At 37.7% G+C, this 27,458-nt stretch overlaps 1 protein-coding gene across 3 annotated transcripts in view; it reads right to left on the bottom strand.

The window, feature by feature from the left end:
* Positions 1-27,458, bottom strand: part of SPECC1L (sperm antigen with calponin homology and coiled-coil domains 1 like) — a 64,969-nt gene that overhangs the window by 26,955 nt on the left and 10,556 nt on the right. The window contains exons 2-10 of one of the 3 annotated variants that reach the window (XM_065692594.1): positions 23,174-23,363; positions 20,975-21,073; positions 17,050-17,209; positions 14,442-16,075; positions 12,387-12,594; positions 5,654-5,727; positions 4,966-5,141; positions 3,048-3,211; positions 1,289-1,380 (exon numbers count right to left, since the gene is read on the bottom strand). In XM_065692594.1, the coding sequence (XP_065548666.1) occupies positions 1,289-1,380; positions 3,048-3,211; positions 4,966-5,141; positions 5,654-5,727; positions 12,387-12,594; positions 14,442-16,075; positions 17,050-17,209; positions 20,975-21,073; positions 23,174-23,326 (2,760 nt within the window). In that variant the 5' untranslated portion in view covers positions 23,327-23,363. Of the gene's footprint in view, positions 1-1,288; positions 1,381-3,047; positions 3,212-4,965; positions 5,142-5,653; positions 5,728-12,386; positions 12,595-14,441; positions 16,076-17,049; positions 17,210-20,974; positions 21,074-23,173; positions 23,364-23,986; positions 24,094-27,458 lie in introns of those variants that run through there. The other 2 variants (XM_065692592.1, XM_065692593.1) reach the window with 2 other exon arrangements.

Here is a 27,458-nt window from a genome sequence, read left to right as displayed (position 1 = left end):
TCTAAAGGATTATTTTGGATCATGGTTAACTTACAGGTAAATAAAGTGAAAATAAGCCTTAGGCTTCATCAAAAAGTCTTTTGTCTGCCAAAGCTCTGGCCTAGCCTTTTAGTACATGAGATTAAGTCTGCCTCTTCCTACAAGAGCACAGAAATAAATAGAAATATAAAGACAGATCAGTAGGAACAAAGAATCTGTCAGAGAACTTGTCACATTTAACTACTTTAGAAAACTGCTGTCAAGAGCGACTGAGCCACAGAAGTACCAGAAGCTCTCACAAAAACATTTAATTTTTTCTCTGTTTTGAGGCTATCAATTTGTTTCATTGAATTCACTCTCAAATTAATAAAAGCTGCACTAGTCTGAGCACAGGAGAACAGCCAGTCTGTTCCAGGTATACTAAAAGCTTACATGGATGTAAATTACTTGGTTCACACAGAGAGGATTTACTACCAAAACATTACACTAGCCTACAGTAAAAATTAAGTTCTGGTACTTCTTGTTAGCAGTATCTTGAAAGCAACAGGGGAATTATTGATATTAAAAGAATAAAATACATAGTAGGTTCTTTGATTTTTTTTCTTTGTGAATCTGGCCCCATCTGCTTTGTCCTGAAACTTGCTGGCTTTTGCCAAATCTCCCTTCATGCAGATAGTGAGATAATAAAACCAGCAACGATTTATAAAGCTGAGCATGATAGTGCTGATGATGCAGTCTTAGTGTACGTAAGCTCCTTTAGCAGCTGAACAAATGGACAAAGCTATAGAGGGGACAGGACAAAATACACAGTACAATCACCAACTTCACAAACTTCACTCAGTACAAAATGAACAAAGACAATTAATTCACAGTTATTTCATTCCTCTCTGGTCAGGTCTGATATTGAAAGCACATGCAACATGGGATACATTTATACTGATGATTGGTGACAGATTCTGTGCAGATCTCAGTCCATTGCCTGAAGGGGGATTACTGCTGTTTCCGTGCCAGGCGCAGGACTAAGAACTGACAAATAGCAACTCTAAAACTAAGGAATGCAGATAAAGTTTTCCTCCCATGCTTCTCAGTAGCACACAATAGTGATGGTTGGGAATATTTAACAAAACTTTCAAATTATGCCAAATCTTCTATTTACAACAGTTTTCTCAGTGAAACACTCCTGTTAGACCGAACATTTTAGTAACTACTTCCTCGAGGCAACATTTCCCCGATATTTGTATACTACCACTCACAGTTTCGCATGCTCTTCTTTACAAAGAAGGATTAAGTGCAGTCATAAAACACATACCTGCATAGGGGATACAGCAGCAGCTGGGGGAGTTTTCATGGGACTTGGGCTCAGGGGAGTGCGAGGAATTGTGGCAGTAGCAGGGCTTGGAACTAGTATGAACACAGAAAGGAAGCCACCATGAGCATTGCGCTGTTTTGCAGTGAAACAGGAGATTGGCTGTTATAGTGAACTCTCACTTTGTACTTTACATTACTAGTTATACCAGATGACATTTTTCAGAATTTCAATTAGTAACTGACTGCAAAATCATTTAAATGTATGCCTACACATTTACTCCTCTGTAATTACATTCATTTTCTGTCTTGAATATATCACCCACAGTTAAAGCATAAGTTTACTGGGGGTGGACAAGGCTAAGGTGAAGGATATTATTACCCTGGCAGATGTAAATGATGGCATCATTAGTTCTCTGATCTTCAGATAATTAAAGAAATGGTATCAAGTTCCTGGGTCTGCCAGTAAGACAAGAAAGAACCTGTATCACCTGCTTTTCCTTTCTGGTTTCCAATCAAAGGTCACAGGTACTAGATATTATATCCCTGAAATTTTGGGATTAAAGAAATAACAAATTTAGAAATGCATGAAAACAGATAAATACTAAATCGGTGAATCAGTCATCTGATTATTTAACAGCATGTTTAGACATGAAAGCTGAGGAATAAGGCAGACACTAGCTTGAAATAAAAGATTCAAAAGAAGGAAGAAGGGATTTATCATTTTACCATCTAACTCTGGCAGGAAAGCACCTTTATCCAACAGCAGATTGAAAAAACCCTTCTAAATTAACACTAGCAACGTGAAAAACTGTAAATGCCTATGAAGAAAGAGAACAAGCGTAGAAATAGAAACATGCACAGAATCACCAAATAATACCAAGATGCCTCTATACCTTAACCAATGTTCAGGTTATACGCAATTAAAAGTAGATTTGCCATGCACAGTACAGTGCTGTAAGTCCCTCTGGTAAGACAGTCTACTTCAGGCCAAGCCTTTTTACATAAGACTCACAGCGACATTACTGTAAGTGAAATTTAAACCCCAAAGACCTGACAGGGGAAATATTTTAATCCATAGAGGGCCTTACATGCAAACAAAGCTAAACCCGAAGCAGTTCTCTTTTCTCCTTTCAAGGTAGCTACTTGGATTCTTTATTCTGTTCATCTACAGAGAAGGACAACAGCACCTGTTTTCACAATCAGAATTACAGTGAATACTGTCTCAACAGTGAGATTCCTTTCATTTTAGAAAATATTCCCTCTATCTTTTAATAGGTGATACTAGATGGACCTTACTTTTAATTTTCATCAGCACTTTGGTTATAAGAATATAAGTCATTAAAAGAAACAAACTCAGCTCTAGCTATTGCATGGCTTTCAAAATGCTTAATTTGGCACATTAAGTTCACATTTTAATAGTCATCCTGAAATCAGCTGTGCTTCTAGCTATAATTATGTGCGTAATATGTGTTTATGTATTTCTAATATACAGGAGCACTGAATCAAAGCATCTAGCATATGAGTCATTGGCAATGCAACAATGAAAATAAAGACAAGAAAAGGATGCCTGCACATAACAGCAGCAAGCAATCTGTTGTGCAGTCTAGTTTAGGTTGGTTTGTTTCAGCCATCACTTACAGGTCATGACAGTACAGTTAAATAATTTACCTGTGCGTTACCTAAGCCATTAGAAGTGTCCCTGCCAACATATGCAAAAATCATACCTTGGTACAGCTACGACACTGGTTGAAAATAATTACCTTGGGAGGCACTGTCAAATGACTTGATGAGTGTTTTTACTGTAGGAGTTGGCTCTGAGGAGGTGGATGATCTGCGACTCAGGCCCATTCCTTGTCTCAGAGCTGCCAAGTCTCTCTCGACAGCATTCATGTAATTGTACACTCGACCACGTTCCTCTTCCTGCCTGAAATCAACATGCATCCCATTTAAGGTGTTTAAATAACATTTTAACATGCAAAGTCTCGAAAAACCAAAGCAAAATTTGAAGCCAAATTAAAATCTATGGTCCAAATTGGCCATTACATCAACCTAGTTTTCTTTCCACTGTAATTTAGAAATAGATTACCAACCTAAATTATCACTGTAAGTTCCTACTATTTGTTAGCAAGAGAACTTCAGCACCAGCTGAAAAGTCTATCAAATCAATACTTGGTTTAAGGCTTAATTCCTGCTCATATCTCTCCCACACACACATGTAAAAATGGATGGAAAAAAATTGAGACTTAAGAATTTCACTATTTCTCATGAAAATAACAATCTCAGAGGGCAGAATTTTTTTCTTCCACCTGCATAAATAGAAAACAATTTACTAAGGAGGTAAGAACACATTTCTGGCATACATCTTTAGGCAGCATTTGAATCAGTTTAACAAAACAACTACTTTGATTTTTAGTACAGAACAGTTATGGTAGTTATTTTATTCAGGGTCACAAGAATTGTTTGAAGCAACATTATCTTCTACAGCCTGGAATAATTAAGCGTTGACTGATTTTTTTTGCTTCAGACTTTCCTAATACCTTCTCTCTAATACAATACCAGTATCACTTCCAAGGAATCTGCTTCAGTTGCCTCTTTTCTGCAGTGCATCAATAAGTCATAGAATGCTTGCGGATAATATGGAATCAGCAAGCCAGTTCCACCTTCAAAAGTGCACCGGTAATCCCAGAGGTTCACTTGCAGGCAGTAACTGAACAATTACAATTCTGGCTGAGATGTATTAGTAAGAACTGTTTGTATGTCTTAGTTTGGTGATCTTACTTCAGATAAGATGCCTTATGCCCACCAGTCATCCACCCAGATAATTTTCCATTTTCAGTGTAACCAGTCTACTTTTCCTACCATTTTTACACAAGCTCCACAGCCTGCATTATTTCATAACCTACTGGACGCTGGGTTAAGTGTAATGTATACTATAAAATGCCTGTCCACATGGAAAAAATTGTTTAATATATACACATTGTTTAATATATACACAAAATATAATACAAGCATCATTACCGTAATTGTAAGCTATACATAGATATATTCAATCCCTAGAGACAATGTAGTCAGATTTAAATGATGCTAAGATGTTCCTATTCTATGAGTATTTTAATACTTCTGAAGGATGTAAAAGTCAGTTTCTAAATAACTGTAGCACCTAATTCAAGTAATAATACATTACAGTTTGAATTGTTCTACTAAAAATGTCTTTATAACAAAGCATCTCTATTCCCAGAAACAATTATCAGTGGAAAGAAAACAGCACAGGATATATGCAGAATTAGATGAGGGTTTCTTCTCAGGTAAAAATCTAGTTGTATTTTAACCATACCAAAAGCCTTGGCTGCTAATAAGAAATACTAATGATGGCACAGAAAGGCCAGTGCTCCTTGTTTTTCCACACTGAGGAAAATGCCCATCTGTTAAATGGGGAAAATCCCCCACCTAACCTAGTTTTGCAAACTGAATATTTTTGGATGGATGAAACACATAGTATAAAGAAACAAATACTGTTCTTAAAGTTATTTTGATCCCTGAAAGCTGCATTGTGGAAATACAGATAGCCACAGTGAGAGGATTTATGAACTTCCAGAGTCTCAGTAATAGACAAGATACTGGATTTCCAAAGTTGTACCCCCCTACAAAAGAAGCGTTATCCCTACTGTCTTTACATACTTGCGTGACTTGATTTCTTCCAGCTCTTTAGTGAGCTTCTCATTTTTCTCCTGAGCTTCATGTAATCTACGCTTCAGGTCTCCTATCTCTTCCTGGGCCTCAGACTTGATATCATTTGCTATAACCACTGCAGTCTGTAGATCAGCCTGGAACTGACGCCATTCTGCTGACTCCTCCTGTAAATAAATAAAACACTAAATTAAAAGCTGCAGCAAGAATTCTGAATCTAAAAATAAAAGTTACCTTTATTATTCATAGTTTCCCTACGCTGTTACAAGAGTGGCAAAGGCACTCATCTCTGGCATTAGATACAACCTAACTTACAGGTTAAACTGAAGAAGTTTTGCTGGAAATAATTAGACTTTCTAGGTCATGAATTTCTTTTCTAGAAACAAAGAAAATGTTCAGGGCCGGGGGGGGGGGGGGGGATATCAAAATTAAACTATGCATCAGAAGGCACAGGAACATTTTCTCCTACGCCCAACACTGTATCTTTGTGATACTGGGAATGTTCCAGAATTCTTTAGTGTCTGTAGGTTAGTAAATATTTTTCTATATGATGCCCATCTCTCAGAAATAATTATTTTAATGGCATTACATCTAATAATATTATCTTTTTGCAATTGCATATGCAGGTCTTGTGACTTTCCAAGTTCACAGTTTATTGAGTTTTTAGGTTTTAACCTACCCGGAGTCTCCTGTGGAGATTCTTTATCTCTCTTTCCATGTCATGCTTTTGGTCCTGAAGTTTTTTAACTGTATCTGGAAAGAAAGTCAAATTCTCTGTAATATCTTAATCAGGGATCTATTTACTTTAAAAAGAGTAACTGAAAAAAACACACAAAACCTTGCAGATGCTTTTGAAAACTTACTCAGAAAATGTATTTTTTTGTAGGCAAGGCCATCTGGAGAAAAATGAGAAGTAATTTTAAAGAAAGTGTCAACAGGTACAACTTCTCTATGACTGGTGAGGGGAACAGCATAAGCAAATTCAATTCTTACATAAATCCCAGTTTCTCTTCTATCCTTCACAGTATTAAAATGACAAAGCAATAATAAAGAACAAATAAACCAGGTAGGTAATCTAACATGGAAGGATCCTTAAAACATGGAAGTCTGGGGGGTTTATCTCTTCAAACATAAGCTACAGCTACATGAAGCCTTTTGATTCACAATTTACTCCCTGCCACAAAGCAGCTGACATAACACTAAGAGCCATGCCCTCAGCGGGGATAAAATTCCACTCCTGTCCTCAAGAATCTTACATTCTTGTCTCTCAAGCTACTATTTGAAGTCAAAGCAAGCTATATTTACAGCAAAGGGACAAACTGTTGATAAGATTATGTTATGAAAGAGATGGCCCTCTAAATCTGTCAGCAGCCACACAAAAGGATATGCAGCTTGATGGCCACCAGCTCCTCACATGGCGTCTGGCTGACTGGCTACTGCAATTATTCATTTGCTCCTTTATTCAATACACAGTGACAATGTGATTGATTACTCCTTTCTTATAACTAAGTAACAAATGAAGAAAAGTACAGCATAGATTTCTAATTAGCATAGCCCTTCACTGATCCTTGGATTGTAGGATGCTTTATACAGCATCATGTAGCAATTTTCAAATTGTAAAAATGATGGATCACTTGACTGAATGCCTTTTTTTTTGTTCAGGTTCATTGTCCCAAGACCTGCTGGAAACATTTTTCCTGTATTGTAGCAATGCTCTTTTCACAAAAAGATGAAAGGTGCCCATGCATTCAAAGTGTTCAAAATACAAAACCTTGTCAAATCTTACTGCATAAGAAATGTTTGAATAGTCAGAAGATGGGTATGTATGTTCATACAGACTGACACAGTAAAGTTTTGTGGCTCTCACTTTCAATATGAAAACACTTTCCAGTGCTTTGATTTGGGTATCAGGACTCAAGAAAACCATTAAACCAGTTTATTCTGTTCGTCTATCAATACCTAGCAATGCCCTCCCAAGTAAGCCTGTATCTTCAGTATTCCCGGTCTTTCATCAAAGGGCTTAACAATAAAAATGAGGCTATGGCCAGCCAAATAGAAAACAGTAAGCATTTTAAAAATGTTTAAGTCAGATGCTATGTTGAAACTAGATGATCTTTAAGGTTCTTTCCAATCCTAACCATTCTACGATTCTAGGATCTAAGCTAATTTATGCCGCTGTGTACATTCAGGAGCCTTAACTATGCTCATTTCAACTTTTCAGCTATAAAAACCCTTTTGGTTTCTTCACCAGGAGAAATTCTTGAGTCTTGCCTCCACTGTACCAAGTGGTTGTTAATGCCACAGCTAATTTACTTCTTTTTTTTTTTTTTTTTTTTACAAGAATTATATAAACCACAGTTTTCCTGAAAACATGAAAATCTTTCAGGTTTGGAAAAGTTGAAACACTGAAATTAGACAGCTACTTCCGTATTTACCAACTCACTATAAGACTGCACATTTTAAGATGCATCCAACTGATCTCTAAGCTTTGAAGGTAAGCCTAACAGGCCACTCCAATGTCATGCTACCCTGGTAGTCCTCCAATTTTTAGCTTGTCTCTATACACAATTTGTTTGAGTTAAAATCAGCACTGAGATGCCAGCTTTAGGTCCAAGTTATAAAAGTCACTCCCTCTCCCCATCCTAGTTTCCTTTAAGCACATGCTAAAAAACTCAACTGCAAATTAGATAACTTTCAACAGTGACAGCAAGTCAACATGCCCTAAAGAGCTTTCAGTAGCATTCTGAAACAAAATGACCATATTCTCTTTTAAAGTTCAAAGAAAATGTGTTTTTCAAAAACAGAATCTGTTTTACTACTAAAATCAAGCTACAGTTCATCTAAAAATAACCACAAACCAGAAACTATAAATGCATCCAGAATTAAAGCTTGTGTAATGCCATTGTTTTGAGCTCTTGTGAGATATGAAACGCACCATTAGGTTTTAGTATATTTATGCTTTGAAGTAAAACACAATGGTCTGAATATTTTGCAGTTACTATAAACAATACAGAGCACTTCACAGCAGTTGTTGGAAACAGTCTTATCCCTCAATTCACCCAAGAGATTTCAAAACAAAACAAACAAACAAACAGACAAACCCCCAAAAAACCCCTACCAAATTGCAGCTGCACTTGAAACATAGTGAGAAATTAAGACTAAGATAAGCAATTTCATCTCTGACAGTCCGAACTCTATTCTTCACATTGTGTCACCAATTATAGCCTGAAAATTCAAGTAGTCAAACTGGGTACACAGGCAGCAACTCCCCATAGAGCTGCCTTGCAGTATCCTTCCTTTCTGCATCCTCACAACCTCCACAATTCTTCTCTAGAACACACTAAACCTTTCCACTTGTATGTGCTGTAATTTGTAGGACAGGTACTTTTCTTCTACCATTATCTGGTCTCCATTTAAGGAGCACAGACAAGAAAGAGGATTGAGATAAAAGTAAAAGTAGCTATTGTTTAGGGTATGTGAAGAGCAAGGAGACCGTTCTGATGAATGAACAGGCTAATCAAAACTGGCAGCTCAGCAGCTGCTTGTATTTTACTGCAGCATCCAATTATGTCCACATTTTACCAAATGATACTGATTTAAATCACAGTTTAACAAGGCCTTGCTTTTTAAAATGTAGAAAAACAAATTATGGGAAAAACATACTGCAAATGATAAAGAAAAACATTGCAACTAGGGCTGGAGGTGGGAGGAAAAAACTAAGATGTCATCTGAATGTTGTAAGGCTGCCAGAGAAAAAGTATCACTGTATTCTGTATCTGGACCTCTCACTAATTATAATCAGCCGTTAGAATTTATCACTACAAAATAAAAATTAAGTATCAATGATCAGCTGATTAATTTCAAAAGTCTTGGGGAAAAAAAAAGAAGGGGAAAAAAATGGAAAAAGCACTTACAATATTCCTGTAATTCCTGGTAAGCAACACCAGTGCAAGTAAACATGACTAGGGCAAGCCTACAATGGGCATTCTCACAGTTTTTGCACTAGTTCCATTGGTTTGCCTTATACTAGGATAGCATTTCAATTTTTGTTAGCATAGAAGTGGCTATGTCAGTATAATCTCATCTGCAGAGTAGCACCAGCATCACAGTACACTTAAGAATCATACCTTCCTTATATAAGGAAGAGGTGCTAGTTAGAAATATGCCAAAGCTCATGCCATTTGCACATCAGTCTTGCTCTTGAGCTCATCACTGTCAGATAATACATCTAATATAGGAAGAAAGCTGAATTTTTAAAGGGTCCAACATTAGCACCCCCCCAAAAAAAAACCCACAACCCTAACAATTAGAAAATGAGCATCCAATTGTCTTTTCCAACACTAGGGTAGAAAAGGCCTAAATATGGTAATGTAGAAATTAAGTTTTGCAACTGCTGTCAAGATCCTCATTAAAATGAGATATAGCAGAATTAAAAACACTGTCAACTCCATATAAGAACCATTTCTTCACTCAACAATAGATAAATCAACTTTCTTGCTCACCTACCCTTGTCCAAAAAATGTACTGACTTAAATACAGACTAAGAGAACTGATGTTTTTAGCACATGTACCTTGTGCTCAGTGAACATGCAATGAATATTTTCAAGCTTCAGAAGAACCATCTGACAACTGATAATCTAACCTACAAATAGCAACTTTCCGCAAATCAGGAGACAAAGTTCTCTGAAAAAAATCCCCCACAAACTCTTATTAACTGTTTGGAAGAACAATAGGTTTCTTTTTTCATTCAACGTGACTAATGTGACAGCTTGGCTACCTGACTGCAGTTTTTCTGCAGTGAGACACAAAAACCAGAGGCATCACGCCACCTAGTGCAGCACTCGCCTCTCCTGCACTTCCAGCCAGCACTGCCTCTCCCAGCCCCTCACCTCCACTCCAGCAGCTACAGTTTAATCAGCGCAATTTACATCCTACTGTCCACATCAAAGAGATCCCAGTTTGTACAGGCAAACATATTAACAGCTAAAATGTGACTGTTCAATATTCAGATGATTGTGAATAAGGCTCATATGTGTGTTTGTTGCACTTCTTTCTGGTTTAGAAAGCCCACAATGAAGCATGCCCCTATTACCAGTGCTAGAGCATTTCATATTCCTACATTACTATTTAAGGCTGATTAATCAATAAAATTGAATGAACATTCATCACCTCATCTACAAAGCGTCTTTCTTCTAACTGTAAAGTATGCCTTTTACTTATCACTGTTTAAGTGATAATTTTTCCATCACTTATACTTGTAATTTACTCACGTGTCTTGCTGTCCCTTTCTTTCACTCAGTAACTTTGCCATTCAGCAAATTCTCTCCTTAAGCATGGGTTAGATTTCCTTATATATTAAAATCTAAAATAAAAGTTCACTAAAGAAAACCTTAATTGTTCTTTACAATACTTGGTTATTCAGGCTGAAAAAACACCACCCTTCTAACTAGTGCTTTATAATACCTAAACCTATACTAAATTCTCCACATTTAAAAGCACAGACATTATATATTTGGCTGTCATAAACCAGGACTGACCAAAAGTCTGATCAGCATAAGAGAACTTCTACTACCAGCATGTGCTTTTCTGTCACTTCAATACAGATTTTTAGAATTCTGCCTTTTAGATGTTGTCATGTACTAGCATAAGTCACAGATTTTGTGTTCACAAAGAACAGAGATGCTGTTCTTTGCTGTCACTACTTAGAAACTACCACCAAGAAACTCCTGTATGAGGTTTAAATACGAACCCATAACAAACAGTGTTTCAAAGTGGCCACAAAAAAAAGTTTTTTAAAGTTCACACTATGTTTTGGGTGCCATTCCTTCTTACCGCCACTAGATGCCACTCTCCTTCGTGCCTAGAGCTAAAATCCAGCTTTGTTCCCTAAAGGATCACACCAGGCCAACAGCTAGTACAGTTAAGTATCCAGACTATGTCAAGAGTGATGAGTAACAAAGACTGTCATAACTTCTGCTGAAAATTCCTGCCCAGGCAGAGGTTTATCTGTTTGGAATTTTAGCAGTTTCCGTGAAACACCTGCTAGCTGGTTTGTACACCCAACAAAGCATCTAAAAACTAGAGCCGCCTTGTAACCAGGTATCACAAGGCAGATACCTAAATGTATACTTGCCTACAGTGCTGTTTCCTGTAAGAATGTCTTTCAGCTAATGGACAAAACAATGCAAGTAGAAAAGTGTAGAACCTTTTTAAGTCTTTGCTACAAAAATGACTTCAACAAAGTCAGAACCGCCGACCACATGCCTGAGCTCCTGCTCCCAAGTAAATGTGTGTCTTTGGTTTTGGTGCAGAAACAAAAAGAAAAAGAAAAGGCAGAATAAAAAACTTACACGCAATTTTGTAAAAAGAAACAGTGACTGCTTTTCCAGACAAAGAAATGTTGTTTAGGGAAACCAAGCTGACAGCCACATGTCTGAAACCACTTAAGTTTCAGTTGAATAAGCAACATAGGTTGCTTAAAACACTACCTGTTCTTGAGAGCAGACCAATCTAAATCCTTTCTATGGACATTTCCCTTGCTGTTAAAAAGGGATCATGCTTTGCTTTTGTTCCCATGTTGTTTAATCCTTGTATGCCACGGAAGAGCAGCAGATACGCTGTAAAGACAGCTTGCCAGGGCAGAGTTGCCCAAGATCTTATTTAGATGGAGACTAATTGCAGAATTCCACCCTGTGGTAGGAATGTCTCAGCACATCTTGGAGAACAGAGAAAGATCTAAGGCACAGACAGCTAGACAATCACACAGTAATGATATTACAATGAATGTCATTATAAGCCCTAAGCATTTCTTGTATGGTGGCAAAAGTCAACAGATAAAATTTTATTATAACTTGCTTAAAGTTTGTCACATTCATTGCTAGGTTCACAGAGCAGCTTCAGGACTTGAGCAATTCTACACAGAAAGAGATATAGAATACATCCATATTGCCAACTCAGCTCTGACTAAAAACACCTTTCTTCAGGTGGGAATAATGATTAATTATACGCATGCTCAAGATACCTGCGAACTCCTCATATTTGGGCACTCAAAAGAGTTCTTCAAAAAAAAAAAAAACACCACCAAAACACTAGATCAATCATCCAATCTCAAAAATGCACAAGGAGCACACTGCTAAGTCTGTAATTACAGTGTTCTACTTTGAAAAACAACTTGAAAACATCATTATCAGATTTCATATTTATTCTCAGTTCACAGGTTTTAATTCCCATACCAGCTACTCCTTGAACTGGAAGAACAAAGCCAGCTTGATTTTTTCCCCTTACTGTATATGGGTTCTGCAAAGGCCCGTCTGATTTGAATTCAGACACACAGAAGACAAGCGAAAATATTTCCACAATCACAGTGTTCTTAAATTATCGTTTCTCTCACAAGAGAAACTCGTAACACTTACTCTCCAAATCAGATATGATGAGGTTGTCGTGAAGCTTCACAGCACGATGCTGCTCTACTTCATCCTCCAACTCAAAGATAGTTTCTTTCATATCACTTCTTTCAGTCTCTTTTTCATCTAGTTCTGTCCGAAGTTTTTCTAGAGTCACATTGAGATCCTCAATTTGTTTCTTGGCTTCTTCTTGGAACACTCTGTATTCATCTTCAACCTGAAAAAACATGTCCTGCAGTAACTAAATTGGCTGCATTTTAAAACACGCTTCCAGTTTCTACCATACTTAAAATATACTTTTTTGCAGCCATAAGAAAGTATGGGACAAGAAGTCAAGCATAAGCCTTAGAAAAATGTATTGTTCTAGTGCAAATATTTTCCTGAGCCAGACTTAAACTCCTTTATTCCCAAGATGAATATATGAGCATTCCCCAGCTACTTTAACAGCAGTGACTGTATTCAAGAGAAGCAACAATACCATAGTACCAAGGCTGTAGTGTTTCATGAGCAGCTGATCCAATTTAACATCTAGCTGCTGTGGAAAAGGGAAGGGGTGGTGGGGGAAACTCTTTATTTCTCTTGCCAAATAAGGCCTGTTCTCTTCCGTACATCAATTTCATTGCTTGCTGGACCTCTGAGATGATTAATTTCCTTAATCAACTAGCAGGATTCACTTTTGTGTGTGAGATGTGTTAGTGAGCTGAAGTAGTTCCCAGAGGACTCATACTAGCTACTGAACTGAAGTACAAAAAACAGAAAAAAACAAAGCCCAGGGAAAGGAAGGAGCAGACTTCTTGCTTTCAGGAGCAGCCAGGCTATTTTCATCCTGCCTCATAAAACTGCAACAGAAGTAACAAGCTGAGATTAGAGGCACTGTAACTAACCCAACAACAAAAATAGGGCATCAGAAAAACAAGAGAAATCGGGTCACGGCTTAGGGTGGGTCAGCACAGGCATCAATTTTAACAGACAAAATGCCCTGCTTTAAATCATCTGTTTCAGTATTTTTTATTTCAATAGCACTACCCAATGGTAATTATTAAAATTACACTTTTTTTTCTCCTCCCAAATTAAGGTTGATTCTAAACTGGCTGGTGATCATGACTAACATGCTGATTTTCAACTAAAATATAGTTTAGACTACATTTGGCATAAACTGTCTCATCAGAAAGATAGACCCTTAAATGCACCCTGAAAGTTATTGAATATTTTATGATTCTTATTTTTGTATCAAATTATCTAGTAAATATGTCTTATAAAAGCATTTATCATAAATTAGTTATATTTGGATCAAAATAGGTGTTCTAGAACTAGAAATATACATTTCAAATTAAAACCCAGTCAATACACAAGCAGCTGCAGGATGGATCATTAGTAAAAATCCCTATGCATATTTGCCATATTTAATAATAATTTTTAAAAAGCTTATTAGAAACTTCAGTTTGTGGGGTTTGTTTGGTTTTGTTTTTTGATTTAAAACTAAAATATGTACTCAGTACATTAAGTTGGGTAAAATTTCTGTCTACCTCACAGTTAGTCATACCTTAACTGGAAAGAAGACATTTTTCTGCTTTCTTTATCATTAGATAACGACCAACTTGAATAGGCTGAAACTTCAAAATATTCTCTCCACACCTGTGACAGGTCCCACAAGTCATCACCAGCTTGGTGAACACTTCAGGTTTTGTCTCCCAGTACTTCCTCAGCAATACCCTAGCACTAACTCCTTGAAACTCTTGCAGAAGTCATGCAATTTAAGCACAAAATTCATACAGTATCTTAAATGCTGCTTGAGTTTGGTGCTTGAAATAAGTTGCAGAGTTTAAATACCAGTATTTTAAAAACAGCAGCATGACAGTTACCCTGTGGCTGAATGTGTCCATATAATTTCTAAAAAGGCCTCTGAGATTTTCATAACAAAGATCAAGAGAAAGGAACCAATCCTAACACCTATGCAGTCCTATTAACCTCACCAGTAATTCTTTACTTCAAAAAGAACTACAGTGACCAACAGTAAGTCATATTGTATACTGGATGTTAAAATACAACTGTTTTAAACAGTACCTTAGCAATGGCATCCTGCAGTCTGTTGGCATCATTGCGGGTGTGTGCCAGTTCTTCTTGCAGACTACTGGCCAAGGTCTCTGCTTTTTCTTTATCCAGCCTGACACTCTCCAGCAAATCTTGTATATCTGATTTGTCTCCAGAGTTGTGTATGGAATACAACTCAGCCACTTTCTGCTTCTCATGCTCTAACTGAGCTTTCAGCCTGTTCATCTCAATCTGGTCACTGGCTACTGTGGCTTTGTACTCCTCTAAGGTAGATGCTATCGCTGTTTTGCTTTTCTGCTCTGACTCAATAATCCGTTCCATGTGGTGATTTCGTTCTTTTAATGCCCCTATCATTTCTTGAGCCTCCTTGTTGTCTTGTTCTGCCATCTTCAAAGTGTTGCTCAAGTGCTGCTGAACACCTAACAGCTGCTCTCGCTCAAACCGAGCGTTCTCTGCAAGGTCCATATAACGTTGCTCTAACTCCATGTAGCGACCACTTTTCATATCTTCATCAATTACATATGAAATATGGTGTTCATCTAAAAGGGACCGAAAATACTCTATCTGGCGGCTGAAGTGTTCCAACTTGTCACTTTGCTGGCATAAGGATTCCATGAGGATTACTTTTTCCTCTCCAAGTCTTTCATTCTCACTGTTTAGCTCTTGTGTTATTTGTTGCAAATCTGCAAGCTCTTGAAGTGTGGCTTGGAGCTCTTCAGCTGTACTGTGCTGATTCTCTTCCATCTGATGTATCCGTTCTGTCAGACAAGCTACAGACACTTCACTTGCATTGCCACTACTTCCCTTCCTAGATCTTTCTATACTTGGTACACCTTCAGACTCCGAAGATGATGGAGCATCTAAGGCATCATCACTTGATGTCAGCGGCTGATAAACTTCACTGCACTCACTGTCTAAATTATCCATGGAATTACTATGTTGGTTGTCCATCAAAGTGTTTTCATCCTGACTTAACAAGTCTTCCATTGATCCAGGAGCAGAACCTTCCACTGAAGATGTCAGAGTACCACCACCATCACTGTGGTTGCCAGCTGTAATCTCTGGACTCAAGGACTGATAGCCAAAGAGTTTTTCAGAGTTATCCAGCCTTTGTTCCAAAGAAAAGCCTAATGCATTTAGTCTGTCTTTTAACATTCGATTCTCATTCTTCAGCTGGTTCAGCTCTTCTCGGATGGCAGTGTTTTGTTCCTGTAGCTGTAGCAATGTAGACTCTACATCAGTTGGCTGATGGACAACTATGGCCTCTTTTTCCTCAGATTTTTCATCACCTTCAAGCTGATCTTCATTAAGTCCCAGTTGAGCACGCATATCCCTTAGCTCATTCCTCAGATGCAAGATTTCCACATCTTTAGTTTTTGCCAATGTCAAAAGATCATTCACCTTTGCTTCCAATGCAGCTTTGTCACTGATTTGATTGTCTGATTTGGACTTACTCATTCGAATATCTGATTCTGGGTTGGTGCGACTGCGGGAGCGTTTTGCCAGTACCGTATCATTGGTCCCCTGGCCAGTCAAAGGCAGCTTTTTGCTCTGGCTTAAACGAGAACGGTCGCGTATTCTTTCTCTAGAAGAGCTTGACTCTTTATTTCCAGATGAAGTGCTACGCTTAGTTGTGGAACTGGTACCTGTATGTTTTTTTGAAAGTTAGGAAAGTTCATTTAAAATACAGTATCTGTAACAGACGACTGTGTATTTTGTATCAGCAATACAGCAGTTGATCTTCTGAATCACACTGGTCAACACATTTCATAAAATATGTTTAGAGTAACCACTTCTACAACCTGAATCATGAATCAGTGTAGTTATATTTTAATTGATACACACTTTACTAACTGCTATGCTTTACCTGTATATTGGAAATGAGAAAGACCTTAAAGTTTAACATCTGCAAGTTTCTTTTTTTCTACCTCTTCAACAACTTCTTATAAATTATGAACAAACTGCAGCAGTGCTATTCCTACAAGTTCACATTTGTCTCTCTTTTGAGTAGATTTGAATGCAAGTTTTTAAGTGATGGTTTACATATTATGATTCCCCAAAATAAAAGTTAAGGGGTTTTGTATTTTCATCTCATTTTGTAAAGACAAGGATAGATTATCACTACTTTATTTCCAGAAGCTTCACAGCTTTGCAAGCATTATTGTATCAAGAACAGCAACAGAAGGCAAGACATACTTCCAACCACACTGATAATACACTAAATTTCACTTTTCCAAACAGTTTCTGAAAGCTCTCTTACTTTATAAAGCAATACAGGATGTCCAAAATGTTGACTGCAACAAGTGATCTCATCTTAAAAGATTTAGAGCTTGAGGCACGGATTTTTTAAGACAAATTATTTTAGGCAAACCTATGATTCTATAGATTAATTATAATATCTAGTTTTATATAGTAGTTGCATAATCAGTACTGGAAAGAATAAAAGAACACTGTTCAAAAAGGCAATTACATTATTAAAAACCATAGAAAGAGAACAGAAGCCATTTGATTTGAGTGTGGCCTTACTGACATTTCATTAGGCAGCCTGGAACCTCAATACATAATAGGAAAATAAAAAGCCGCTCAATTACCATCTTTAAGGATCAATATACCCATTTACCTGCAATAGTTTTGGGTTTATTTTCCAGACTGTTCATGGCTGTCCCTGAAGCTGAAGATGCTGTTGATACACAAGTGCTCTTCTTTGCCTTGACACCATTGGTCATTGTCACTCCACCACCACCTGCCATCCCCGCTAAGAGGTCATCATTGCTCTTAGTCTGAAAGAAAGGGAAGAAGCAGCTTTAAGGCAGCTGGCTGAGATGTCTGCAGAGCCAACATTTCTTCTGTTAAAGATTTCATGAGTTTAAAAAGTACATATTTGACTAGTCATGTGTCTATGAAAGAATGTTGAAAAGTATAAATGCACTGCACTGTGCAGGGTTACTATGTTGGAAGTTGAACATCAACTCCTTAAATATGATTGACCATAGAAAAAGAGTCTTCTCTCTCCCAAACAAAGTGGTTAATGCTTCAATACCGAAGAGAAAAACAGAAAAAACATAATTAAGGAAAGTACAGTAACACACCACAGTGTAACACTTGTCAAGTTTGACTGAAAGCTTGCTTAAGCATAAGAATAAACCTCCAAATACTAAGAAGTTAGATAATGCCCTTCAATAGAATATGATCAAGCATTTTCTGGTGGAAAAGTGCACAACAAGAAGAACAAACCAAACCAAACAACAAAAACAACAACAACAAAAATCCAATATTAACAAAATACCTGAACTCAGAGGATTAGAGGGAGAAAGAGCCACCCTCACCATGTATTTTTGCTTTGTTGTTATGCTCTTTACTAACCACTCTCAGAGACAGAATATGCTTGATGTACTTTTGTCTGACCTTGTATGATCATTCCTGAAACTACTGTTAGCCACAAAAGCTGCCTGGAATGTGACAAGGCAGTAAACACAGGAGTCTCCAGAACCAAATTCCCAAATAAGAATTCATCTTTCAAATTAAAGCAAACGCTACAAATACTAAGTTCTCAAGTATTAATTGCCAGACTTTACAACTCTTTAAAATGCATTTTTTCAAATGGTGAAACAATCAAAATATGCTAAACACTTCTCTTGTTATAAGGCCAAGAAAAAATTAAAAGAAAACAGCTGTGTTAGCAGCATTCCTCGAGTAACTGTATTGTTCAGCTGGACAACACATTTGAAATCTCAACCAGCATCCCAGCAAAGAGGTAGTGCTTAGGAATTAACCAGCTGCTTTACTTCATGACTTTCTAATTCTGCAGGTTTATAATTTCTAGCTCCCATACATATTAATGTTAAAAACTACACACCAGACATGGGTTTATATAGTAAGAATGAAGGTACGTTTGCTTAATTGAAAAAAAGAAAGAAGCAGTTGCATCTCCATTCTATATAGTTCCTTTTTTCAGGTGGGAATTTCAGAGCAGTTAGGAACATTGATCATGATACTGTGGAAAGGACATGCTGGGATTTATGCCATTTACAAAGAGCAGCTGCAAAACAAAAGGAGTTTGGGAAGAGAACATATTTGTTCTATGAGCAGCTGTTAGAAATACAAATAATTTGCTGATAGAAACAGATATTTGGGAGGGTAAAATCCTCCAGGACAAGAACATTTTTACTGAATCGTGGAGAAAGTGGTACAGCCTTCTAAAAAGGTTTACAGAAGGCTAGAAGAAAACATTACTCCGAGGCTCTTGTCTGATGTGCAACAAAGCTGGCTTTTCTGCTACAAAAAAGTCACTGTTCCATCCCACTCTTCTCCACATGCTTACACTGAGCTGTGTAAATTGAAGCCTTTTCAAAGGGCTCCTTCCTCCCAGGAGCCAGATCAGTTCCTTGATCTGCTGCGTCACACACCCATGCAAACCAGCAGATGCAATCTAAGTACCAATGGGACAATAAAAATGTTGGAGAACTACAAAATCAAGAAACCTCAAACCACTTGTGTGGGAAGACCTGAGCGCAAACTACTCTGTATGACAATCCTCCACTACTGGTGGGGGGGGAACAACTTTGTGATGCAGCTATCACCTAAACCAAGGTATTCTAAAACAGTGTAGAAAGTGATTTTCTATTTTGATACTGAATCTACCAGTCAGCAAAGATGAGAGTTCAAACAGGCTATTAGCTGTCAACATTTTTACCCTGTTGAAAGAGTGAGGAAATTAGATTAAGCTTTTAGACACTTATAGTACAAGTACATGTTATCAAGCCAAATAGGTCAAGAGGTGACTCAGCTTGAAGAAAAAAAAAAAGCCAAGTAAAATACACACTTTCTGACATTAGTCATCCCCAGTCCTTGCTGAACAAAGGAATTTAAGACAGCAATTCTTCTTCTGACTTACCCATAAACTATTTCTAGTCTAGATTGGAAGGCACTGCCTTCTCTGCAGCCAATTAGTAAACAGTTTCTCCAAACTGTAACACTACACTCTTGGCAAAGAAAACTATTTAGCAAAGCTTTGGAAAAATTACAAATCAGCAGCTCTCTTAATGCTCCACAATGGCAACCATTCTTAACTGTAAAAAAACAAAGTACTTTTGTTGTGTATATTTTTAATGGAAGAAAAATCAATGTTGCATGTTTATTAAACAGCTTTTTTCCTCGTTTACTGAGGACAGTGCAATCCTGCTTAGTGTTCAAACCCCCACATTAAAATATGAAACATTAGAAATTACCAGAATTAGAAATGCTCATCCAGACCTATTTTGATTTTCTGTATTGAAAAACCACTTTATAATTACACAAGTCATAGTCTGTTTTCCCTCACATCTTTCTTTCAGTGCAATGTAACTTGAATGACCTCTACAATTCATTTCATCTTAGTTTCTCAACATGTATACTCTATTTACTGCACCTTACTCAAATCCTTTTTTATATATACATAAAAATATATATAATTATTCCTACCTGTAACTTTCTTTGAAGCTTGCTGTTGCTACATTTGAGTGCTTCAAACATCAAACTTAACAACAATCTGTAATTAAGTTACTGCATTTTGCAAACGCAATACTGAAGCCTAGACACACGAATACTGAAAACACATTCTAATTTTGAATATTGAAATATTGGTGTCCAGGTCCTGGCTTTTCAGGGACACTGGATTTTGCAATGTGTTTGTACGAAGTACAGCTGCCGTCTGTCCTGGGTTCAGCAGTAGCAGTCGTTTTTCTCCTTCTTAGTAGCTGGTGCAGTGCTGTGTTTCCGACTCTAGTCTGGGAACAGTGCTGATAACACACTGATGTTTTTAGTTCTTGCTAAATAATGTTTACTCCAATCAAGGACTTTTTTCAGTCTCATGCTCTGCCAGTGAGGAGGGGCACAGAAAGCCAGGAGGAAGCAGAGACAGGACACCTCACCCAAACTAGTCAAAGGGGTATTCCATACCACAGCACATTATGCCCAGTATCTAAACTGGTGGGAGTTACCTGGAAGGCCCAGATAGCTGCTTAGGTCGGGCTCAGTATTGGTCGGCAGGGTGGTGAGCAATTGTATTCTCTCCTCTTGTTATTTCCCTTATCCTTATTTTTATTGGTGGTAGCAGTAGTAGTTTTGTGTTATACCTTAGTTACTGGACTGTTCTTATCTCAGCCCGTGGGATTCACATTCTTTCGATTCTTCTCCCCATCCCTCCAGGAGCTGGGAGAGGAAGAAGCAGGGGCAGGGGGGAGTGAGCGAGCAGCTGAGTGTTTCTGAGTTACCGGCTGGGCTTAAACCACAACACCGTCTAATTACAGTTCTCAATGTCAATATGATCACAAGCACATCAGACACAAAAGTAAAATTAATGATCTTAAAATAAGAACACATTGTTATTTGCAGAGTATTTTTTGACAAATTCAAAACTAGAAGTGGGTGGCAGTGACCCTCCTGCTGTAATAATGTGGGGTGGCAGTGGGTGCTGAACATTTACAAAAGTCCTGGGCAAAGTGGGAGCCAGAAACCTGTATGAATTAACCAACAAAAAGCACAGTGAAGCAGATGGACAAACCAACCTCTGGAGCAGCGCTCAGCTGTACAGAAGGGTGGGTCTCAGAGTTTCTTCCTGCGCTCATTGTCCACCCACTTTGAAAACTCCACGAAACAGGACAAATCTATGGAACAATGCATAGTGAAAGAAGCCCACCTGAAGCTGAAAACCATTCTATGGTTGTATCATGAAGAGAAGAGGAAAAATCCCATCCTATAATTACAAAGTAATTTTCAATTTTGCAGCATCATCACTGAGTTAAGACTGGTATAGTGGGGTATATGTGTATTTCTTCTCTTTAACAGTGGTCTTTCATTCAATATCCAGCTCAAAGGTTTCTGTATTAATACACACACTTTCCCTGAGGGCTGAACAAATGAGTAAGCTGTTGCAATTGAAGTTATTTATTTCTGGGTTTTTTTGTTTTTTGTCAATGAATTTTAAATGGAATTCACAATGCACACACTACTTCATCAAGTCCCAGGGAAGATAAGATCCTACAACCAGCAAGAGGAAAACAATGTGCCAAATGCTTCATCAACAAGATCAAATATAAAACTATATAAAAAATTATTTTAAAAATAATACAACTCGTTATTGATACTCCTTTTAAGACAGCAATTATAAATGTGATTTTCCAGTATCAGTAACAAAAAAAAAACAAGCAACTAACTTTGTTGTGTAAGTATGGGACGCTCAAAGAAGGGAAGATGCATCATTATTATTAAGTCGCATATTTGGCACAACAGCTTAACAAGTACAAGACATCCAACTGTGTGAGTAAGCCTGTCCGTAACATAAAGCTGAGATAAGTCTGAGTAATTAAGAGAAAAATTTTCATTGTGCCCCAAACATACAATTGTCATAAATTCTAATCCCACACCCAAACATAGCCAGAAGTGTTACTAATATAAGTAAAATTGTGAAAGCATATTGGGCCAAATTTCTTCAGTGTTAGATCATTCTCCTTCTTTATCTCACTGAGAGGTATGACATAAGAAACTTGGTAAGTAAACTACAAAGGACTTTTGTTTCCATATTCTTTGAAATGTTTCTAGAAATACAAAATAAGTAGTGTCAACAAGCATCAAAAGATTCTTTAAAGTTAAGAAAACTGCAAGATACGCTGGGTGGCAGAGGAAACAGTAGGGCACTGGGAGAAAATCCACCTGAAACCTGGCTTACAAGTTTGTCAACAAAAGTATTAACCATTCTTCCATAGAAAAAAAAAAGCACAAGAAGAAAAGAGAAAGTGAACACACCTTTTGATTTCACTAATCCTGCACAGCTATTACAGAAAGACCTCAGCCCTTACCACCTCTTTAATTTTAGGTCTTTATTTGTCAGTTATTTAAATGGCCTATCTGGCTTCCTGGAGGTGACAGTGGTTCAGGTTCCAGTTGCAGACACCAGCCCTTTTTCTTGTTCTGTTCATCTGCTCCAGGGCAGAGCTGTGTCACAGCTCTGCATACTGAGATGCAGAAAGGCAAAAGGAGGTGGGTCCAGCCATGTTGCCAGGTCAGGAGAGGGAGGCAGCCCAGGCTCACACCATCCATCCATCCAACTCAGATGTGTTTGCTCCCAGGTGAAAACTCCACACTAGCACAGCTCAGCATGTCTTATTTTTCTTGGTTGTTGAAAACCATATCCTTCCAAGGTTACTGCCCTGTTTTGCTAATAAGAGAAAACCTCTACCTTTGAACTTGTTCTAGGAGCAAGAATCAACTTGTGAAAACTCTGCTCAAGCAGTATTTCACAGAAAGCAATGGCCAAACTAGTTAGAAGAATGCAGCTGCACTGACCTAATACGGATCACTGACACCAGAAAGTTTCCTGTTAGATACCTCATTAGTTCTTGTTTCAGAATCAATAACTCTTATCAAATCCCATTAGTCACTGACACACCATTCAAGCATAACACATACACTACTAAAAACATTCATCAAAATGCAACTTCCACTCTGCTCCTTCTGCAGAAAAGCCAGGTTGTGCAAAGTATATTGCTTTGCATCACACCACACACTGCAATATGAAAAATACAGCTTGAATGCCCCTCAAAATCCTACACCCTGCCCAGTGCTGTGTAACTACTCAAATTCCCTTCAGTTACCCACAGAGCAAACCTCTAGTCTAAGCTGCACTAAAGACACACCTTAAAATTCTACTCTTTTTAAAGCTTTATTGTAAAAAATATAAATAATCAGACGGTTCTATTGGTTCTTACCTTCAAAAGAGATGCTGATGTCCCGGTTTTAGAGAGTTTTGTTACTGCAGACACTGAGGAGCCGTTTTCTGGTTTGGCTTTGTCAGTTGTTTGAGTTTTATTTACTCCAGGCACTTTGGGCACTGAGCCAACACTCCTGCTTGCTTTCTTCATTCTGGGCTGTCTGTTTATGATGCATTTACAAACAAATCTACAAGCAGAAAGAAATTTAATATATAAAATACAAATGAAAAGCAGTGCCTTGTTTTTATAATGCTCTATTTAAGACCAGAAGTCCAGAACAGTAAAGACCACAAATTAGAGCCAAACAGAATGCATGTGACTGATCAAGGGGTTTTACTTTTTAAAAGGAATTTTTATCAAGAACCAAGGACTTCCTACAGCTCCACTCCAAATTATAGTACTTTTTTTCCAGTTCTCTTTCCACAAATGGAACTGAACTGAGGATATTTTATAAGTGACCCATGTTGCTGAGTTCACTTGTTAGCTAGCAAAAGAAAGGCTTATTAGGGCAGCTATGTTCTTTATTTCTGACTGTGGGAAGGCAAATACTGTGGGAGTATTCAGGCAACAGCCTGACTACCAACAACACTGGATCTGAGAAGAGATTACTGCCAGCTTGGTAACTGAAGTACTGAGACAGAAACAGCAGCTGCAAAGAAAAGAGTATTTTATAAAAACTAAACATTTCAGATTCCCTGAAACCATTTATTATTAAAAATCGCATTATCAAACACATGGGATTTCACAGAATTTAGTAGTAGTCATACGATTCCAAGGATTATCCCTAACAAGAAACTGTACATAACCCACCACGTTCCAAGGTCCACAGTCAGGACACTGCAGTATCTTCACCTTTGTCTTCAAGGTTTCTTAAAGAGCAGACAATTGTCAATACTGTCACTCTAACCACGAGCAAATAAAGGAAATCCCAGGAAACAAAGCCGACTTTACTCAAACCAGGAGACTGCAGCAGACCCGAACATCACAGTTATCACAAGAACAACTAATTGAGTCTGGAAGACAACCTGAGAAAGGGTAGACCAGCTGACAGCCATAATTTGAAGCACGGACTAAGAGAAAAACTACACACATTGAAATCTTCTCTCTTGTAAGAGTGAGATAGTTGTCAGCTGTTTTCTTCATCTCACCCAAGTCAGAAGACTCGGGATGCAAGATTAAGAGAAGGAAACTTCCACTCCTCTTTCAGTTTTACACATTCTGGGTGGAAGTAAGTGATCAGGTATATCTGAACCAATATCCTGCAGCTGATTAGAAACATGAAATACATCTGGTTGTTTCCATATCTTAAGAAGTGAAGCTTCTTAAAGGCACAAAAAGCAGACTGGTGGTTGAGTACGAGATGTGCCACACAAAAATACATTGATCAGGAGTACTAATTCTTTTCAGTTAACAAAATTAACACCATACACCACCACACATTCCTCCTTCCCTATCACCACCTCAGCTGCACACAAGTAATCAGTAAAACTCCAGTTGCCTCCTCGGACCCCCAAGTGCTGTTTACAGAAGCAACAGGAAGTCGCATTTTAAGACACTGGAAATATTTGCTTATAGTTTCCAGATTCCCTTTAGCTCTGAAAGCTGGCAAGAACATACACAGAAAACTTTGTTTGCTATTGCAGTTTCATCATCAGAATGTCAAAAATGCACTGGTCCTGCCACATGGCTACTTGTAATCAGAATGCCTTCAGAGAAGATTAAATAACTGAGAGGTAATTGAGATGAGACACTCCTAAGAAAACCAAAACCCAAGCCAGAAAAGCCTCATGAAGGCAATATGTTTGCTATACACACAGAATTTTAAGTGGTACAACTACCTACTAGATTCCAGAAGTAGATGCTAATATTTACAGGTAGCGCCAAGTTGCCACCCTTACATTTCTTGCCATTTTCATGTTTATGAGTTCAACACTTGTGCTTTTGATCTTATGCAGTTGAAAACTAAAACTGAAAAGACCAAAGAGGATAGAGCTGTTTAGTAAAGCTGGCATCATTACTATTGAATATTTTGATGTTCTACAGACTACATAAAGAAGTTGCCCATAGCATACTTGAGAAACAGACAAAGTTCCACTGCACAACTTGTGAAGCTGACTGCATTTAAAAATTACTTCAATTTGTCTTGCAACAAATCCAGCAAATCAGAACCAGAACTTTCTGACAGCTCACAGAGCTAGAAAAACAGTGCTACAATGAAGGTTAGTGTATGACTATCATACATTTGGGCAGAGCTTGACAACCTTGTTTGGCAATCTAGATAAAGCAGTAGTTCCAGCTGGCATGCAGACATCCCGCAATGGCCACTTGCAATACACATTTATCAAGTCTACAGAGCACACTCATCAAGTCTGACACACCTTACAACATGTCAGATGCCCGCTGCACACATGATCTTTGCATGCACAGTAAAAGATCCATACATTTGGGATCTACATATTACAGCAAGTAGTACAGTAACGTAACCCACTGGATGTATAATCTCAAAGAGAAATACAGGCTAGCATTAGCTTTTGCAGTACAAACCATTTATACTCCAACAAATATATCACAGAGGTTATCAGTGACAGAAGACTGGGTGCAGTCAAATGTTTCTCATTCATAATGGCTTTTCTAAAAACACATGTTTTAGAAACACATTTTGTTCTGAAAACATGCCATAGTATTTGCTTCAATAACAGTAATGGCATTACAAAGTGATGTAACTAACTGAAATTCAAAAAAGTAACTAAGTATAACCCTTATGTTTCAGCTCAGCACTAGTTTAAAATACCCATAAATTTTACATTGAAAACCACTATTTGTGATTTACTGAAACTCAAAGATAGAACCACCTTTCCAGAGACTTCGAAGATACTTAGAGAACAGGGAAGTTTGGGTACTGCTGGTCCTGGTTTTGTTCCAGACAAACTAAGCTCTAGTGGTTACTTTCTTACTGAAAGAAGATTGTGTAATTATAGTTTTAAAACTGAGAAAACGATACAAATGAGTCCCACTTAGCTTAAAATAAGGACAAGACATTAATTAGCATTAACGAATTTATGACCTCTCTGTGCAAATTTCTCTCCTCCTGCCTTCTCTGGGAAAGGAGGATGGGGTTTCAGCACTGAAAACAAAGGCATCAATATTGTTGAACTGTAAGTGGAAAAATCCCTACTTCACCCAGTTTCTTAAGAGGCAGATATTGCAGAAAAAGATGACCTTCGTGCTTCTAAAGATGAACACACTCCTTAGGAAGACACAGTATTAGGAATCAACAATAAACTTGTCTCTGCCCAACATCAATTTTAAATAAGGAAAAAAAATGCTCACTAGCCAATTAAAACTTTCTAAAGATTAACACAAAACACTAAATAACACTCTCATTCAAATGAGAGCTAAAATACTCTTTCACTATTGTTTTAAAAAGCAAATACTGCATATGAAGCTGTAGTTTATATTTTACCCTAGGGAGAAAGAAGGAATTACTGAAGATTTCCTTCCCCTTTATACACAATTCCTCCCACCTCAAGAGATAAATTAAAAAAACCCCAAAAACCAAAAAACAAAACAAAAAAGTTAAGTAGGAGCTTAACACTAAGAAGTTGCAGTGTCATTAAGAGTCGTAACTCTATCAGGTAGTCAAAAGAGAGACTTTTGGAGTTTCCTCATCTCACGCTACTAAACAAAGTATTAATCTATCACACTACTAAACAATTTATCAACAGGCACAAGACACTACTGGAAAACACCTGATAAACACCAGCACTACAGTATCAATTATAAATTAAATCAAGACGGAAAAATGACAAAACAAAGCCTAAAATATCAGATAGAAAGACTGCATTCCTAAACTAAAATGTAACTATTTGCTCCAACCTGTATCCTTTCCCAGAGGTCTCTCTTTCCACAGCACACATAGTCCAGGAAACAAAAGAGAATCTTGTTGAGGAGCGTGCTCTCCTTGCTCTGTGGAGGCATGTGAAACCAGTCCTGCATTTTATACCAACTGCAACTACAACTCCATAAATAATAATTTAAAAGTGTTTTGCCCAATGGCATGGCTCTGCTCTTTACTGGAAACTGATATGATACATCCACCCAGCCAACATGCAATGCTTTCAGGGTGACTCTTATGCACTCTTTAGAAACCTGAAAGCTAAAGCAGGGAGGGTACGATTTCTAACTGTGATTAAAATAATCCTACTCATTATCTAACAAACCTATTTATGCCAATATTGCTGTCACAAAAGTAAGGCCCAATTAAAAGAGTACAAAAAGTAGT

This window comes from Lathamus discolor, chromosome 12 (genome assembly GCF_037157495.1).
Source record: "Lathamus discolor isolate bLatDis1 chromosome 12, bLatDis1.hap1, whole genome shotgun sequence".
NCBI lineage: Eukaryota > Metazoa > Chordata > Aves > Psittaciformes > Psittacidae > Lathamus > Lathamus discolor.
The sequence above is the reverse complement of the archived record's forward strand: the minus strand, read 5'-3'. Positions and strand labels throughout refer to the sequence as shown.